General features: G+C 46.8%; 1 protein-coding gene across 7 annotated transcripts in view; it reads right to left on the bottom strand.

Annotated features, from left to right (window-relative positions):
• Positions 1–17,946, bottom strand: part of SGSM2 (small G protein signaling modulator 2) — a 42,178-nt gene that overhangs the window by 6,405 nt on the left and 17,827 nt on the right. For 2 of the 7 annotated variants that reach the window (XM_032707277.1, XM_032707279.1), the window contains exons 4-18: positions 16,379–16,540; positions 14,141–14,208; positions 13,503–13,648; positions 12,667–12,801; positions 12,059–12,183; positions 11,385–11,452; positions 10,230–10,390; positions 9,599–9,728; positions 8,111–8,245; positions 5,126–5,276; positions 4,518–4,582; positions 3,974–4,119; positions 3,414–3,542; positions 780–962; positions 36–422 (exon numbers count right to left, since the gene is read on the bottom strand). In XM_032707277.1, coding sequence (XP_032563168.1) covers positions 36–422; positions 780–962; positions 3,414–3,542; positions 3,974–4,119; positions 4,518–4,582; positions 5,126–5,276; positions 8,111–8,245; positions 9,599–9,728; positions 10,230–10,390; positions 11,385–11,452; positions 12,059–12,183; positions 12,667–12,801; positions 13,503–13,648; positions 14,141–14,208; positions 16,379–16,540 — 2,191 coding nt within the window. Of the gene's footprint in view, positions 1–35; positions 423–779; positions 963–3,413; positions 3,543–3,973; positions 4,120–4,517; positions 4,583–5,125; positions 5,277–8,110; positions 8,246–9,598; positions 9,729–10,229; positions 10,394–11,384; positions 11,453–12,058; positions 12,184–12,666; positions 12,802–13,502; positions 13,649–14,140; positions 14,209–16,378; positions 16,541–17,946 lie in introns of all 7 variants that reach the window. The other 5 variants (XM_032707276.1, XM_032707278.1, XM_032707281.1 and 2 more) reach the window with 3 other exon arrangements.

Raw genomic sequence — 17,946 nt, 5'->3', positions numbered from 1 at the left:
TGCAGAGAGATGTTGGTACTGCAGTTGTGACTTACTGTGTAGGATGCAGCGCAGACAGAAGCCACATCCATTAAATAATCCACCTGGGAACACAGCTGCTCTTCTGAGACAGAGTCTTGAGACTGCAGCACCACTGCCTTGGCTCTCTGCACACGTGGTGTGCCAGGGTCAGTCCTCCCCACCTCAGCACTGCCTTCTTCTTCAGCCCCATCCTCGAAGGAGCCGCTCTGCCCATCGTCAATGCTGGACAGGATGCCCGAGGCCACCGAGTAGTTCCTGGAGGACGGGAGCCCCGAGTCGGGGGAGTCGAACTCCACGGCCGCGGGCGCGGGTGTGTCGGGCGGCACCGCCGGGAACGGGGGCTCGTCCTGCCCTTTGGGCTCCCGCTCCACTGAGTCCGTTTCATCCACAGATATGAACACCTGGGACACGCAAAACCAAAAACACGTCCTCAGAGTAGCGATCGTTTGCTCTGTGCTGGATTTGACTGAGGGACCTGCAAGGGACAGACCTGCGGAGCTAATCCTCTGTGAGAGAGGATCTTCCTAAGAAGGTGAACCTGAAAGCCCCTTAGGCAGGTCCTGCTTAAGAACAGCTACAGAATTCCCAAAATTCCAACCTGGCCTTCACTCTATCCTAGAGGCACTACAGCTCCAGTCTCTGCACAGGACCCAGGCTGATGGAGCTGTGCTAACCTCCATCTCTGCTTCCCGGGGCTGCACCTCTGCGAGTGCCCAGTGCTGCCCACAGCAGATGGTGAGTGGGAAGGGAGTACCTACATCGTTGCTGATGGTGGAGTCCCTGTGGATGAGCCGCTGGACGTGGCTGTCGATGCTGCTGCCCGATGAGAACTTGGCCAGCGTGGTCGAGTGCGACTCCTTCTCTCGCTGCTTCACAACGACCTCGCAGGCCTTCCACTCTGCCATCACCTTCTGGTACTGCAGAGCGATGTCTGCGTCCACCTGCAGGCACACAGACACGTCCTGAGGTGCTGCTCCCCTGGAGAGAAGGCATTAGCACCGGGAGGAAGCCAGGAGGGAGAGGTCTAAGGCAAGTGCTGCACTGTGCATGGCCAGACCCACCTGCGCTGGTCCCACAGCAATAAAACAGATCTTTGCTTTCAGTGGCTTTCTCTGTTGAAAGACAGACACAGAAACTCCCCTAGAGCTATTAAGGGACATGCAGTAATTTTATTACTCTGTCACTTGTCAAGAGCTGAAGAGAAACCACAAAAGTGAGCTGGCTCCAGGCTCTGGACTCCACTGGCTGAGCTACTACCCAAGTGTTCATGCTAAGAGCTGCAGGCTATTTGTCACTTGAGGTAGCTGTCGAGTCATAAATCATAAAATACAACAGTTAGTGGAGGGCTGGAGAACAGCCATGTCTGGGAGCGCCCCAGATACTGATGGACAACTGCAAAAATACCATCAGAAGGCAAAGATGATAAATCACCTGCGACGACTTCAGTTAAGGACACGAGAGTTCCCTGTCCATGCAGGTGTTATGACTGTTTTCATGTCATTCCTTTAACAGACTCTTACATTCAGGGTAAGTCCCCACAGCCCCTTCCTTTGAGGAGTTAGTTATTACTGTTGTTCACTACTGGTGTTGAGTTGCTCCTTAGAATTCCAGGTAAGTTTGGAGCATCCCTATGTTAGTATGGTACAAACACAGGGAGGAAAATCTTCTATAGCAGCCTGAATTCTGCAGATCAGATCTTTTCTATCTTGCATCATCTCTTTATGAATTTACTGTAATTCCTGTCATACAAACAGGCTCCATTATTTATGTCTTCTTGCCAAATCTGCTGTGTTCCAGCTGTACAGATGCCCTTTGGAGATGGAGCTAGCATCCTTGAGATATGGCTTCACATCTCCCACTCTGCATCTGGGCCCTTTTTTCAGTTCTCATGAGCTAGGGCAACCAGCAGGGCTCACTCACTGCCCTCTGTGGTTTCTGGGGTACTGCATCTTCTTCCGATGCTGGTGGCATGGAAGGGCAGGAATTTGCTCAGCAGAACAGTACTGATGTACACACTGCAGCCAGAAAATCTGTATAAACATCTGCAAAGATGACTGGATTTCAGGGAGGAGAATCTGGACTGTGACCCAGTTTGAACAGTGAAGGGGTACATTTCTCCATCTGTGTTCAGAACTGGTTTATGATAAAGATTAGTGGGAGGAAAACAACTCAGATTGCCATAGCAATGTTTAGCAAGAAGAGAGCTGTTTATAAAGTGGCCCCTGTTTGCAAGACAGCTGATTTGCCCATGGCAAGGCTCGAGGTCAGGCCGCCCTTCTGCTCTGGAGATGCTCACAGGATATAAACTATCCCTTGGCATATAAAGTACTTGGGAGTTAGCAAATGCCAAATGTTTTGATATATAAACTACTCCTTATCAATTTAATCTAGAACAGGATAAGCTACTGCATGAGTGCTACCTCCCTGGTAATAACACTAACTGAAAAGCAGATTAATGTGTCAATTAATTATATTCCAGGGCAAACCTCATTACTGTTCTATCCAGTTCAGCCAATATTTGGGTGATGTCAGGGCAAAGCAATGTTTTATCAACACCCAGTCCAGCCCTTGCCCACAGGCCTGGGTCCTGCTGCAGTCCTGTGGCCCTGCAGGGGAGCACATCACTTCCTCTCCTTCTGGGAGTAAGTGCAACAAGTGACAGCACTCAGCAAAGGAGAAAGGTGCTGTTGCTATAAACAGATTAGCAAAGGGAGATGGTGTAACTGAGAGGTGGGCAAATTGTGGTTTCATTAGTGGAAACAATACACTTCAGGTTTCAGATGGCAGAATAAGGCTGTGACATAACCTGGGCAGTTATTCATGACTAGTGTTAGCAGCAGCATGGGAGATGTCATGTCCAGAGTGTGTCATCTGAAGTCACATTGTGTGTTTTACAGGGCCACATATTTAAGTCTAACAAAAGCATAATGAACTTACAAACCAAACCTTCTTCTGGGTGTTTTTGGTCTCTGGACAGTAACTCCAGAGGGTCCATCTGGGCTGTTCCCAGCTCCAGCAGAAGTCCACATATGCAGATGCAGTAACTCAGCTAACACACCATATAAAAGAGAGATGAGTCAAGTTCCTATCCAAATGTCAATGTCTCTCCATTTTCTAAGTGACAGATTTGTGAATGTGCTCAGGACAAGTGCCCTGAGCCACAGGCAGAGCTGATTGCAGGTTCCCTGACTTCAAGAAAGAACTCCCATCTAGTGACTTTCAGACATAACAGCATGGTATCACAGTCCCTCTGCTAACATGGGTTACCTATGTTTTCAGCAGCATTTTTCCCTTGGGAATATTTAACAGTAATAAAGACCAACCCTTGCTATTCAGAAAACAAAACCTACTCTCTGCAAAGGTGACTCCCATTCCCGGGAAGCTGTGCTTACCTGGTCCATCTCTTTCTTGGCCATCCCGAATTTGTAGTGACCCAACAAGAACGGCCACACTTCCTTCCGGATCTCGTGCTGCACCCCACCATAGTAAACTCTCCTCAGCAATTCCAGTTCCTTATAGTTCTATAGCAGCCAGGAGAAAGAGGTGTTGAAGGCAATATACCTGTATTTTCCTCAGGCACACTCAAAGACACTTCACACTGAGCACACAGACAGTGAAATACAGGCAGGGCACTAGACAGATTTTGCAGCTTGATTCAAGCCTTTAGGGCCTTAGCTCAAATCCAGTGAAATATCCCATGAAAATAATCTAACTTGGAATAGACTGGAGTCATCATGAGATCAGTTGCTTTGAAGTTAATTCAGATCTTTGCCATCATCAGAGAAGCAAAGGAGAGAAGAGATTTTAAGAATCAACTCATTCTTACAAGACAGAGAAGTGGCCCTGTGGAGGGCAGAAAACACCTCTAATATTTCTTGGGGCCCATTCCAAGTGCTTCCATGCCCAGGGCAGTTGTGTATGGAGCTGCACATGAAGGTGTCGTGTTACTGACCTTCTTGTCCTTCTGGTACTTGCTCCAGACCTCCTTGGTGAGGCCCCCGGCGGCGCTGCAGGGCCGGTCGGGGGGGACGATGTTGTGGTTCACCAGGGCCGAGAGGTGAGTCCGCACCGTCGACAAGTGCCGGCAGTGGGCCAGCCCTGGGGGGAATGTTCACCCGTGAGCAGTGCCCAGCCCCTGGGACAGTAAACCTGCCACCAACATCCTCTGTGAACTGAACACTGCACGGTGTCACAGCGAGGAATGACAACAGAGCTGAAGATTAAACAGATCTTACACAGACCAGTAAAATCCAAGGAGCCTGTTACGCTGCCGTGGCAAACTACATTCTGTCTGCACATCCCTTCACCCACTGCCACCTGCAGAACCCACAAGATACTGGCATTATGAAGCTGTGACACTGCAGTCACATCCACCCTACTACCTGGAGCTTTTCTGACTCACAGCAATAAAGTTGGGGTGGGGCTGCTTTCTAAACCAAACATCCCATGTTGTTTAGATAAGCATAAAGATATTGGATATAAGAAGCTTCACTCACATCCATAAAAGGCTCTGGAAATGATCTGCCTCTTCATGCTTTCACACAACATCTTTAGTGGAGTTCTGTGGAGAGGCATCAACAGGACAATGGCAGGTTGTGAGGAGAGAGCATCAGGAATTTCATGCTGATCCCTATGTCCTACACATAGCAATTCTTCCTCTGCACCAAGACTTATTTAGTTAAAGGACGCAATAATAAGAAATTCCACTTTTTAAAGCATTTTCCCCACCAACATTTTGGCCCCAAACAGATTCCCCTGGCACATGCAGCCACTGCTGCAAGTACACTGTAAAAGTCCATGTCAAATGAGGTGAACTGTTGTCCTTCATTGTAATTGTTAATGACTTGTTACATATAATGCTTCCAGAGCTGAAGTTGTTACACCAGACAAAAGAACTAGATGCAATTTTTCTATCAAAATGTGACTGGAGAGTAGATTAATAGGTCAGTTCTATAAATTAAATTTATTGCTTTTAAGTCCATCTTTTTATGTTAGAAACTACTTGAAAATTGTTACTCTGGTGCTGCAACCACTAAAACCTTCCTGCTTTTACCTGTGGCATGCACACAGTCCCCCGGGAAAGCTCTCTGCACAGCTTGCTCACCGGTCGTGGATGCAGTTGCAGCAGCTGGGAATGTCGTAGGGAGAGCTGCCTGTGGAGCAGGACACACAGGAGGAGCCCTGGCTGCAGTGCTCCAGCTGCCAGGAGAGCAGGTTTGCCCCAAAGCCTTGCATCTCTATCATCTCACCGGTGTCTGCAGAAAAACCAAACAAGACAGCAGCACATCAGCCTTTTTCCTTCTTTCCTCCTCTTCCTTCTGTGCATTCTAAGGGTTCATGCTTTACTTCTCAGTAGGCTCTGAACCTTGATTCCAGAAACAGGAGAGCAGCATCCTCAGAATCACTGCTCTGGGCACAGCTGGACCTGCTGCATGCTGAGCAGGGGCCCTTCCCAGGAAGCCAAATCCCTTCACCATTTCCCCCTCTCTTGCCCATGCACATCCCAGTTCATGTTTCAAAAGAGAAAAGGGTGCTGCAGTGACAACTGAGCTGGCTCTTGTGTAATGCTATGGAAATGGTATTTATGGCCAGAAGAGATCATCTAGCCCAACCTTCTATTTAATTCAGGCCTCAGAATTTCATTTTGCAGTTCCTGAAACAGCCATGAAACTGCTGGTCCAGCTGGAGTGAAAGTTGAAGCATGAAAGAAATTAAACCAAGTCAGTTACTTTCAGAAGATGCTTCTTTCCCCCTCAGAACCAGATCCTATAAAATATTCAGCACAAAAGGACAGTTCCAGTCCTGCTAAAGTCCACACCAAGTTGATAAAAGGATACTCTGCAGGAATATGGGATCCAACAGTACAATGCAGCTTCCTGAGCTATCCCTGCTCCACCAAATCTATTTGCCTTTTTAACCAGCTTCAAGAAGGCAACTCAAAAAATCAGCAGTTCCCTTCAGAAAGCTTGGCTTCAGTTCTTCAGCCTTTCCAACTGCCATTTGAGCACGTGGATTTTTTGGTTTATAATAAATAACTGGCCTTTCAGCTCACCCATGATTAAAATTAAGGCAAATACCATGATTTATGTCATAAAGTATGTCACTAAATTAACATTTATAAGCAAAATCCAGTCCCCTGGGCCGTGCTTTTCAAACAGACATTTATTGGGGGGGGCAATTCCAAACCATCTCATGCATTTTAAATCAAGGTAGCACAAAGCATTTTAGGAGTGTCTATTAGAAAATGGGCAGAGGTGAGGAAGGAGTGGAGTAAAACCATTTGTTAACAGAAAAAGCACAGGCTCATGCGGAAGCAGTCACGTGTGTTCCACTACACAAAACAAAGTGTGATGCAAAAATGCTCTTCACCTTAATTCTTCAGGAAGGAGCTGAATGACCCAGTATTTATTGCAGCTTCTTATTGGGTTCAAATAAAAACCACTGGATAAACATTTTTAGATCATTTTTGCCTCCCCTCTACAGACAGGAAAAGTGGGTTTTTCAGTTTTAATTTTTTATTCCGTTTTTTAGAGAAACAAGGAAAGAACCCCACAGAACCTAAAGATTCAGATGAAAGGTACCTGAATTAGTGAAGAATTAGAGTGAACAGCATCTTTTATTTAATTATAGTGGTATTATCTGTAACTTCAGCTACATGCAAAAGTCGAGCATGTTGCAAAATGTCAAAGCAAATGGCTGCAAACCTGCTACAACAGTGTTGTCATTATGGAACAGGGCTGCTGGCCAGGCAGGCTAGTCCAGCAGACACATCCCTAACTCTGCCATCCCCTTCAAGATTAAATAAGCAAAAGCAGACACCTGACAGCCACTCTAGTGGGATAACTTAAAGTTTCCATCATCTGACTAAAGACTAAATTGTGTTCTTATGCTTTAGACCAGTTGGCCTCTTAAGGTGTACATGGCAGAGTTAAATGTTCTTCCTTCCCATTACTGCCCTATCCAGGCAGGATCAGTTAGGACACACTGAAACTTCCTAAAACAGCATCTTTTTCAGGGGGAACACTCTATTTTCACAGCTTCTTTCCATCCATGCTTTCCAAGAACTCTTTATTAACTTGGTCTGGGTTTCATCAGTTTCCAGGGGCTGCTCCCTTGGGATAAGTGTGTGGGCAGCCTAGAGGAATTTAGGAGGATCTCCTTGAACACCTGTTCATGCCTTGTCTAAGCAGAACATCAGCACTGTACAGAGATGCAGGGCAATCAGCATCTCCTGCAGTCAGTCCCATCAGCCCAGGGCCAACATCACTTGGAACCAAAATCACTGCTCCACTATTTAAAGGTGTAAGAGAAAGCAAGGACTTCTCAGAATCCAGAACTACACTACTGGATCCCAAATGCACACACTTCTTGAGAATACAAACTTAAATAATCAGTTATGGATTGTTTTAGGAAAATAAATAGGTGGCAGATTTGTGGAGGGTGGTGGAGAGTCTCACAGCTGATCCTCTGAAGCCCATCCAGCCTATGGATGCAAGTGGAATGAAAGCACTGACCCAGAAAGGCACTGCATCTCCATACAACCTTCTCTGCACACCTCTGCTGCCTCTCAGAGGTGTCCAGAGTGGCCTCGTGTACCCGAACCACCCCTGGGCTGACACTGTCCCCCCCCCCACTCCTGCCCTCTCCTGCCCACACAGGCACATCCATTCCTGGCCGTGCCCAGCACGTCACTGCTCCTGCTGCACTGGTTCTGCCCCAGTGCTCCAACCCAAGGCTGCCCTCCCCACTCTGTGCATGACCAGCTCCTGGAGGGAGAACACAGGGAGCTGTTACACTCCCTCCTTCTCTTAGAAGAACCTGCTCTAGTGTCCAGCCTTTAGGAAAGGAAGCCTCTGGAAAGAGGGGGTTTGCCTGTTCAGCAGCACACATGTCAAAGGAGAGGGAAGATGCTGTTCCCACTCCCCACAGGCTGTGAGCACATTCCCAGCCTCTCTGCACAATCACCTCTACCTCCAGAGCTCACGGCGTACGTGAAATGTTCTTCCCTGCAATAATGCCAACACTGTTGTATGCATCAGTGGAAGGAGCTGCAAGGGAGCTCTGGGACACAGGGGAGGAGGATAAAAACCTTTCATCCTATTAGGAGCTGTGAGGTTCCGAGAGCAGATCATTGATAGCATTGCGTGTAGCTTATCTTCCTCCTCCTCATCATCGTCAACAGAGGTAGAGCGGCTGGCAGCTAAGTGGTGGTAGTTAATAGTTACTGCTCAAAGAAAATAGTGAAAGAGGAGCATAAGAAGAGAGAACTCGATTCTGTGGGAAAGCTCAAAAGGACATGGTCAGCAAAGATAAAGGACCTGAATCCTGCCCTCTTCTCGAGGGTACGAGCTCCTGTAAACAGGTATGAAAAATGAGTTTCTTACAGAAAAAAGCAGCTCCACCAAACGCAGGGCAGCCTTTGAGTGTGCACAGGCTGTGAGAGCACACGTGTCACATCATGGCAAGGGAGAAAGCTCCCAGTGCCTGCAGCAGTTGAGTGTGCTTTTCAGCAAAGCTCTGCAAGAGTTCTTGGCTCCAACTAGCTCCTGTCCTTCACCCTGCCCTCATGGGCAGCAAACCTTGGCTCCCCAGCTCTGCCTGGTCCTGCAGACACACAGGACCCCACAGCAGGGCCAGCCCCTCTGCCTGGCACAGGACCCACAGGTCTGTGCCCAGTGTGCCCCTGGACTCTGCAGTCCTCTCCATCCAGGCAAAGGCAGAACATGCTCTGCTGGTGTGTGCATGGACTTCTCTGTGCCAGCCCAGAAGCCCCAGCACAGCCTGGCCATCATTGTGGTCCAGTCCCCAGGGTGAGGAGGGTACAGTGGAGATTCCTGTTTTTTCAGCTGTACTAAGTCCCAACTGGAGCAGTAACTGCAAATCCCCTGTAAACTGTAGGGTCTGATCTTCTGGGGAAATTCTTGCTTCTTTGTCAAGGGGAATAAAACCAAACGTGCTGTTTGAGAACTAACTCAAATGCCTTCTTGCATGTAAGGAATTTGTATTCACTGATGACATGAGGTGGTTTGGTGCTTGGGAATTCATTAATTTCCTTGGAAGGGCCTTTATTTATCCATTGTTAAGTTCTTGCTTCTAAGCCAGGAAAAGTTAGCCCAAGGGGTTCTTGGAGTACTTTAGGAGTTGAGTTTTATGGGTTTTTTTTCCTAATAACAACAATATAAGCAAGCAGTGTGGCCAGTAAAAATATCCTCACTTCGGGAGCAAAGCTGCTCTTGACTAGTCAAGCAATCTTTTTGGTTTTAGTTTGCAAGCCCAGGGGAGTATTTTGAAAACTTCCTCTGCAAAACACAGAGTAAATATAAATAAAGTTCCCCACCTCGACTCCATTCCTAAGATAACAAGTCCCACTGCATTAAGGAAACCTAAGCTGTACATGTTGATCACAATTATCTCCTCAGTGAAATTCTGTGATAGGGTTTCCCCCTCCACCCCCCAAAAAACCTGGCTTGTCTGTTACCTCCAGGTACTTCCCAGGATATTACTTCAAGGTTTTATCAGATGTTTGGTTTGGGTTTTTGTTTGTTTGTTTTAAACAAAGCTGAACAAAGGCACTTACTGTTGTCGTGTTTGTGTCCAGGATAGATAATTCTGAACACGTAGTCTGTGGATGTGTCCTCAGCTGGCACCTCCTCCATGTCCACGGATTTATTGCTGTTCCGTTTTCGAAGCTTTGGAAATACCTTACCCTAGAGAAAATAATGATTCCATGCATTCAGCTACTGACAGAGTACAACAAACTATTACTGCAGACCTTTAGCATTTTAAGTCTTCAAACTTTCAATGATGGGAGGAGGTGAGGGAGAAAATGTGGAGTCATACACAGCAAGTGGTTCAGGGGCACGGAACATGATTTTCTGTGCACTGTAAACCAGCCTTTTCTTGTAATCTGTGGGAGTTGGGCACCCCAAGCCTCCAGCAGCAGCTCTGTCCCAGTCCATCCCTGTCTTGTTCCTCCCACCTGGCTGTATTTTGATACAACAGCAGATTGTAGTTCATTGCTCAATGGGGCAATGAAGGTATGAACAATTTTTATAGACTATCTGTATAAGAATCAAATTTGACTAAATGGAGTTATTTTGCCTCCCACTTTACTATAAAGCAGTTGGAAATGAATGCCCAGACCTTGTGGATCAGGCACATTAAGACCAACCCCACCTACTCCAACAGCCCACCAGAAAAGACAGTACCTTGCCCTGTTGGGACCACAGTGGTGGCTCCAGCTGACCACGAGGCAGGAGACCATTTTCCAGACAGGACAGGAAGGCGAGGAGGTGCCCTCCCTGGGGGAAGTGCAGTGGAGGCTTCTGAGTTCCATCCTGGCTCACCAAGACTAATGTCCATCTGCTTTCTGCTGCAAAGAAGGACAAGGGGAGTCCACACTGTTACACTAGAACCTCTATTTTCTACTCTTACTTTCTAAATGAATTTTATTGGTGATCATCTCTAAGTAGTTCACTAAACCTCTGTAAGACACAGTGTGATCTAGGGATGATCTCAGCCCTTTAGTCCTAAAGAACCTCAAGATACAAGCAAGCTGTGACAGGCCTCCTGCAGTTGTCATCCTCTGTCAGCTGGGACTGCAGATTTTAACACTCATTCCCACACATCCATAACGAGTCAGAGGTGTTCCTGACACTGAGAGAGAAAAAGACATAGTTCAAGTGGCTCTCCTGCTTATGTATTTTAAAGCAAAATATTTAAACTCTCTTCTAAAACAGATTCTTAGTTCAAGAAGTCCTTCAGTCCAACTGTAACTCAAATACGACTCAAATAAAATTTCTAAATGTTCTGTGTCTTTGCTCTGTGATTCTGACTTGAGGCTTGTGGTCAGGAAAGCAGTGGGAGAGAAGTGGCATTCCAGATTCTCCCTCCACTGAGCAGAATGGGCTCGTGAGCTCTGGGTGGTCCGAGGGTGATAGAGGGTGGCCTGGTTACACACATGCTCTTTCTACAGGCTGATGATCCCACTGTGGACAAGGCTGACAGGCCTGCTTTTCCCCCTTTCCTTTTTTGAAATGCTCAGTGGATAGGGGTCTGTGCTTTCAAAGCCAAAGCTTCCATGTTTAACACCTGCCTCTGACAGCTTCCTGTAAGTGCAGTTCTGCACAGACATCCAGAAAAACCCAACACACAGAAAAACCAAAGCACAGAAATCAGCTGACACTGGAGTGCTGGCACAGGAGCCTCACTGGGCCCTTCAGTGAAGGCAGCTGAAGATGAAAAAGCGTTTGTCTCTGTTCATAACAACCCCCTAAGAGGTACCACATAAACTGTCAGCAGCATTGACATTCCCCTGGCAGGGAGGGCTCTGGGGGACACAGGAGAGGACGGGTTATGCTTACGTTGCTGATGGCAGTGGATGCAGACAATCTGGCTCAGTGGCACCATCAGTGCGTAGTCCCAGTAAACACTAAGAGGGAAGGAAAGTGCAGGAGACATTGGTTTTTCCATATTCATTAATGTGCTATGAAAAATACACATGAAGTTTTAGAAAAAGAATGGTGTGGATTAAGCATCTGAGAGCATGGTTCTGGGGTTGAAGGAAGCATTCCCTGAGGAGACATACCTGACTGGTGCAAGACTACCTGTCTTCCTACTGAAGTAAAATCCCAAATCCAATGAATAACTGATCTAAGGAAAGACAATGACATTGCAGGTCTCTCTTCTGAGGCTGAGATCAGCCACAGGTGCCAAGTGATTTGGGACCCTCTGAAAGGATGTACAAGAATTCTAATGATGGAAGGTTATGTTGAGCCTTTTCTCCTGAACATGTGGAAGAGCAGGCTTTTGTTTTCCTTTAGAAAAGGCCTTATATCCAAATGCAGGACAGGACCCTTGGAAAGTTGCTTCATCTGTGACAAAACAGGAACAGAACCCAAGCTGTCCAAGACCTCAACTCAGGCACTATTCAGAAGTCCTTCCATTAAATCAGCCTTGTTACACTTATGCCATGGTGTCAAGTATAAAGGAATAAACACTGTGAATGCTTCCCATCTTTCCTGAGTGTAATGAATACCTTTTCTCCAGCTCTGAATCTCCAAGGGTTCCATTCATCAACTGGTTTGGAGTCCATTTTAATGTCAAATTATCTGCTGACTGATGAAGGGAGAGATATCCAGGAATTGCTTCCAGGTCATCTTTCTGTTCACAGAAGCAACAAATAGACAACCCAGGTGACTAAAGTGCACAAAGTACCTCTAGAAGTTATATGTTCCAGTGCTCCTATGCCCCATAAATTCCAGAGGTGCATTATCTGGGAACTGCTGAGGGAAACCTTAACAACAAAAGTGCTGGTATTTAATATTACTACTAGAAAGAGAGGGAAATCACAATAGAACCGCTGGGTTTATGAAATATGGTCCAGTATGTTTGTTCCTGCCTGCAGGCCCACCTCACACTCACACTGGGCAGGCAGTGAAAGCATCTGTCATGTCCTAATCTCCCTCAGCACAACACAGTCAGGCAGGAGGACAGCACTGTCCTGAGCCCCTGACAAGTGTGAGCTGCACCCTCTCCTACCCCACTGACTTCTCAAGCCAATGGCCCCAACCTGCCCAGGCTCACCCCAACCTGCCCAGGCTCACCCCAACCTGCCCAGGCTCACCCCAACCTGCCCAGGCTCACCGGCTGCACCAGGACGTTGTTCTTGCCGTACAGGAGGTGTGTCCGGGAGTTCTGGTGCAGGGACTCCACGTACTCCCTGGCTGAGGCAGCAAAGGGATCTTCAGATGTGCTCCCGCTGGAATGGCGCTTCCGGATCTGGCACAGACACACGGCCAGGGCAGGTCAGGGGACAGGGATGGCTGTACTGAGGGCAGGGCAGGGGACAGGGATGGCTGTACTGAGGGCAGGGCAGGGGACAGGGATGGCTGTACTGAGGGCAGGGCAGGGGGACAGGGATGGTTGTACTGAGGGCAGGGCAGGGGACAGGGATGGCTGTACTGAGGGCAGGGCAGGGGGACAGGGATGGCTGTACTGAGGGCAGGGCAGGTCAGGGGGACAGGGATGGCTGTACTGAGGGCAGGGCAGGTCAGGGGGACAGGGATGGCTGTACTGAGGGCAGGGCAGGGGGACAGGGATGGCTGTACTGGCAGGGCAGTAACCCGGGAACTGCACCATTCAGACCAATCTCCACGGAGTGGAACTTCTTGTGGAGCCTGGAGACTTTGCAGAGAAATCACCTGGACTCTTACTCAGCCCTGAGCACAGCAGCTCAGGATCTCTTGTGAGTTACCTGGCCAGATCACAACTGTCAACAGCCACAGAATTTAGTGCTGGATCTCAAACTTTTCTACATTGAGATAAAGAGGACGCTGGGGCCCAAATGGACCTCTAATCTGTGATAAAGGCTCCATTACAGAACAGAAAGGTTGTTCCAGATTCAGATCTCTCCTTCATGGGGTTGTTTTTATTATCAACCTGTACCTTAACTCAGGAACAGCCACCCAGTAAATACCTACTCCCAGGGCTGGGCGCTTGGAGGGCGAGTCCTGGCGGCCGTGGACGCCCTGGATGCGGTGCCGCTGCACCAGCTCGTCGGCAGAAGGGTCTGTCCAGTAGTGATCAGCTGTCTTCAGCTTGGTGTACTCCAGAGCACAGGGACCAACTGGGAAAACAGCCAGCAGAGAAACCTGAGCCTGGTCACAAACACGCAGTCCCATCCTGCTGGTTGAGCACTGAAGGTGAGATCTCCTTCTCCAGCCAAGTGAATATTAATGATCTCTGATCCTACAGGATCAGCCCATAATACAGAAACACATAGCAGGTCCTGTTACCTAGGGCTGTGTCAAAGTACTCCTGTAGGGCCACAACACCCTGCCACAGCAGCATTAGCAGTTACAATCTGCCAGCAAGCATTCAGTAAAAAGCCATTCCCTTTCTCTTTTCTGATCCAACCAAAAATTAATAATAAAACCAGATGACCGGTCTGTACTGGGCTTGTAAGCAACAAAACAACATCTTCTGTGTGGCTCTGTTATAAATAGCTAAACTACACGTGAGAGATAAAAATCATCTCTTGCAACAGTGTTATAATACAAAATGTTTTAAGAAACAATTTATTTTCTTCAGCATAAGAAGTAACTTTGCAAGAACTCACCCAGAAGAGAAGCCAGTATTGGGCCACAAACAGGATCTGCGAGTAAAGCTTCTTTCTCATAATATTTACTAGGAATAAAAGATCAGAGCCCAAATAAAAGTTGGGTTTGCAGCTAAAGAAGCCTTTTACAACACAGCATGTCCCAAACTGTGTTTAAAGATCATTAAAACATATTGTAAGAATGCTATGGAGAAATTAATTCAGTTTATTTTAGACATCTGCTTTAGAAGCAGATAATTTCCTAAACTATATCAATAACATTGACTAGATCTCCATGGAGCATAAAAGGAGCCTGGAACCACTAATTCAATAAACCTACACCCCAGACTTCTACCTTTAACCAGCTGACCACCATCCCTCCTTTGGATGCACATTCTGCCCATGATCAGCTGTGATAATCCCAGGCAAGTCACCTCCTCTCAATATGCTCATTCTGCTTCATCTGTTTTTTAACTGAGCTCTTGAGAGGCAGGAGCTTGCCTTGTGCTCAGTGTGTTTACCCAGTATATTTGATCTGGGGCTTTGGGCACTACTGCAATATGGAGACAAACAATAACTCTCTGCAAGTAATTTTGTCCATTTTCCACAGAGACAAAACAATCCACACGTTCCTAAACACCTCTTTCATCTGTGAGGAATCACCTCGAAACACTGTCAAGAACAATGAACTGCTACAAATAGTAGCTCCTGCAGTGACCCCAAAGTCTTGCCATGACAGCAGGCAAAGCTGCCTTACAAAACCACACAGCCAAAAAATCCAAACACCCACATTTCTGCAATGCCACTGTCCTCTATGGTCTGTTCACTAGGTGGGGCTCAAACTCTAAAGCACCTGCTCCTCTTCTAGGACAGAACAGTTGAAGGATGTGAACATGGAGCATTGGAGCAGTAATGCCAAAAATGCATGGCTACAAGCCTTAGGAAGAGGTTTGTTTTATTCACCAAATCAGGTCCTCAAAATCACATACCTGCAATTCAGGACCTGATCCTAACTCATCTAAAGGATGGGGAAGGCAGTAAGGTGAATATCTCCAGCACATAGTAATGGAAAAATTGAGAGCAAACTCTCTTGTCTCCTGGTGGATTACATGGAAAAGAAATTACAAAAACCTTGTGCCTGTGTACCCACAGACACTGAGACAGCGACTGAAATGCTTCCATTAGCTCTGGCTCTGCAACACAGCCAAGCCTCCCTCTGCCTCTGCTGCACACAGCTCATAAACCAAGCTGGTATTAATGTCCCAGAGCAACAGTTTGCTTGAACAGCATAAAAACCTTTCTTCCATTCTCTTGCTTTTTAGTGGGAAGATACATCATGAAAATAAAGCTGATGACAAGGAAAACAGTAATGCAAACTTGGAAAATACTGTAAAAATAAGTTGCTCTGCCCTAGCTCTTGTCCTTGTTCAGACCCCTGGGCTTTGATGGGCAAGAATGTGTCCCCCAGTGTGCAGTGACAAGAGGACCTCTGCAAACAAACTGCAGTGGCAGCAGATATACACATACCTTTCTGGGACCACAACAAGCTTTAGGGTCCCTCCCTTTATCTTTTTATGGGAAACTGTCCCCAGTGTGCCCCATAAGGGCAAGAAGGGTAAGAGTTAAGAGCCACCCCTTGGGAAACCACAGCTGATCCTGGGCAGCAGGAAGCAATGACAGAACAGAGAGAACTTGTCTTTTCCTCTTAAGGAGTCCCTGTGGAATACATCCATAAAGCATTGATGCTCTTCTCTGGTTTTGCAAGGGAAGATTCATTTTACACAGAATTTGACTTTTATAAAAAGGAAACATGATTCAAAGAACCTGTTTTCACAACCCTAAGGTTTTATGTCATTAACTCCTGTTTTAATTTTCCCTTCTTTCATCTACAAAGGGCATTTTCCTCCCTGACATATTAAAGTTCCAAAGGATTCTTTTCAGCTCATAACCTATTAGAAGACATTCCTATTCCACTAAGATCTAGGTCCCATTAGAATTTGGGCACCTAATATACTTGAAGTTAGGGTTTTCAGCTGATTTCTGGAAAGCTGAATGTCTGTTAACAGTTTTTGTAAGCCTGAAATGCCATCATTGATTAAAAACAAAAGTACATCTTTTTCTAAATGTCTGTGCAACTGGTTTTCATCTGACCAGAACTCTGCATCACAGAGGTTTGAAGACTTCTGATGAAATCCCTTGTTGCAGATACCTAAACTCAGCATCAGTCCAACAAATCCCTGTTTCTGCTTCTTTTCTTACCTGCAGTTGTCAACAATGTACTGCACAATCTTGTCGAGCACCTTCTCGATCAAGGCTGTCCGAACCCAGATGTGTTTGATGGCCTGAGGGGTCAGGACAGGAGTTTTGCTCGTGGTTGATCCCTGTCTCTTGAGGGGTTCCTGCCCACTGGGCTGGTTTTTCCTGCAGAAGGTGACAAAGTAAAAGTAGTCAGAATTCCGACTGCTCTTCTCCCCAAGAGCTCTCCACGTGGGGAGGGGCTGGAACACCCCCTGTGTGTCTGACCAGTGCAGGTCTGCACAGGAGCTGCCTGCACCCCTGGGGGAGCACCCACTGCCTCTGGGGTGTGCAGTTCTAGTCAGACACCACCAGGGATCTGCTGAAAACCATGGCTCTGAGGATTCAGGATGCCTCAGTTCTGAGTTATTTACAGGAGGAATCTGTAAAGATTATCCAGTTCACAGGGACAGTTTCCTGCTGCACAGCACTGCACATTGCCTTGGCTCTCTGCATTGGGCTGAGAGGGGAACAGCAACCCTCTTAATCTCTTTCCCAGAAAATTTTCCACTTAAAATAGCAGAAAGTTCAGTTTTGACTCAATGAGGAAAGAAACTGTGACATCCACAATCTGCAGGAGAAAATCCATGTTCTCAAACAATGCTGTTCTTTGCCAGCACTCAGGTTCCCTTTCAGGAAACTGTTCAGTTACAAAGAGTAAATACATTTGTTTGGGGCTCTTTGGGGTGAGGTCTGTAACTCCTCTCTGCATTTACACGGTCCCTGGTCCTCCAGGAGGCCATGACAGCACCTCTACAAGGCAATAAATACATGCCAGCACTGACAGCTGAGCAATTCCACTGTGTTTAGCTGCATCCTAAACAGGGGCTTTCTTGAGCCTCAGCCTCAGGACCAGTGAGGCAGCTCCAGCCCTGCTGTCTCATTTCACACACCCAGCAAAGCGAGTCCACCCCCTACAGACCTCCCATTAGTCTCTTTACTGTGCACATTTTCCACAGCACTTAAATTTTGTGGCTGTTAATAGTTGAAAACCACAAAATTTCAAGAGAAACTGCAGAATTTAAGTCATTTGCTCCCTTCTGTCAGAGGACACAGCCAAAGATCTCTAGTAGTTAGGGGGGGTTGAGTGGGCTCGTAACTAGGAGAGGCTATTGAATTTTCAACAGAAAGCATCCTTCTTCCCAATATTTTAAGAAATAAAATTAATAAAATGCCAGTCTGTATCAGTAGGCACACAATTAAAAATATATCAAAAATAGGTACATACCTGCTAAAAGCTACATAACAAAGCCTGATAACTACAAGTCTAATAAAGATAAATGCCAGAAAATGACACAGAAATATAAATGCTAATTTAAACAACTGTCAATAATTGAAGACTTCAACAGAACAAGAAGTTAAGCTCTCTTGGCAAAGCCCTTCTTACAGCAAGTTGATCAGAGGCTAAAAGTTCCTGTGATGTACAAAGAGCTCTCAGGGCTCAGCAGTGCCTACAAACAGAAGAAAAAACGGTCCTGTCCTCAGCTTACAGGACAAGACACTCCTCCCACAGGCTCATGCACTGTGACTCC

This window comes from Chiroxiphia lanceolata, chromosome 20, assembly GCF_009829145.1.
Source record: "Chiroxiphia lanceolata isolate bChiLan1 chromosome 20, bChiLan1.pri, whole genome shotgun sequence".
NCBI lineage: Eukaryota > Metazoa > Chordata > Aves > Passeriformes > Pipridae > Chiroxiphia > Chiroxiphia lanceolata.
Note: the sequence above shows the minus strand (reverse complement) of the source record. Positions and strands in the feature narration are given on the sequence as shown.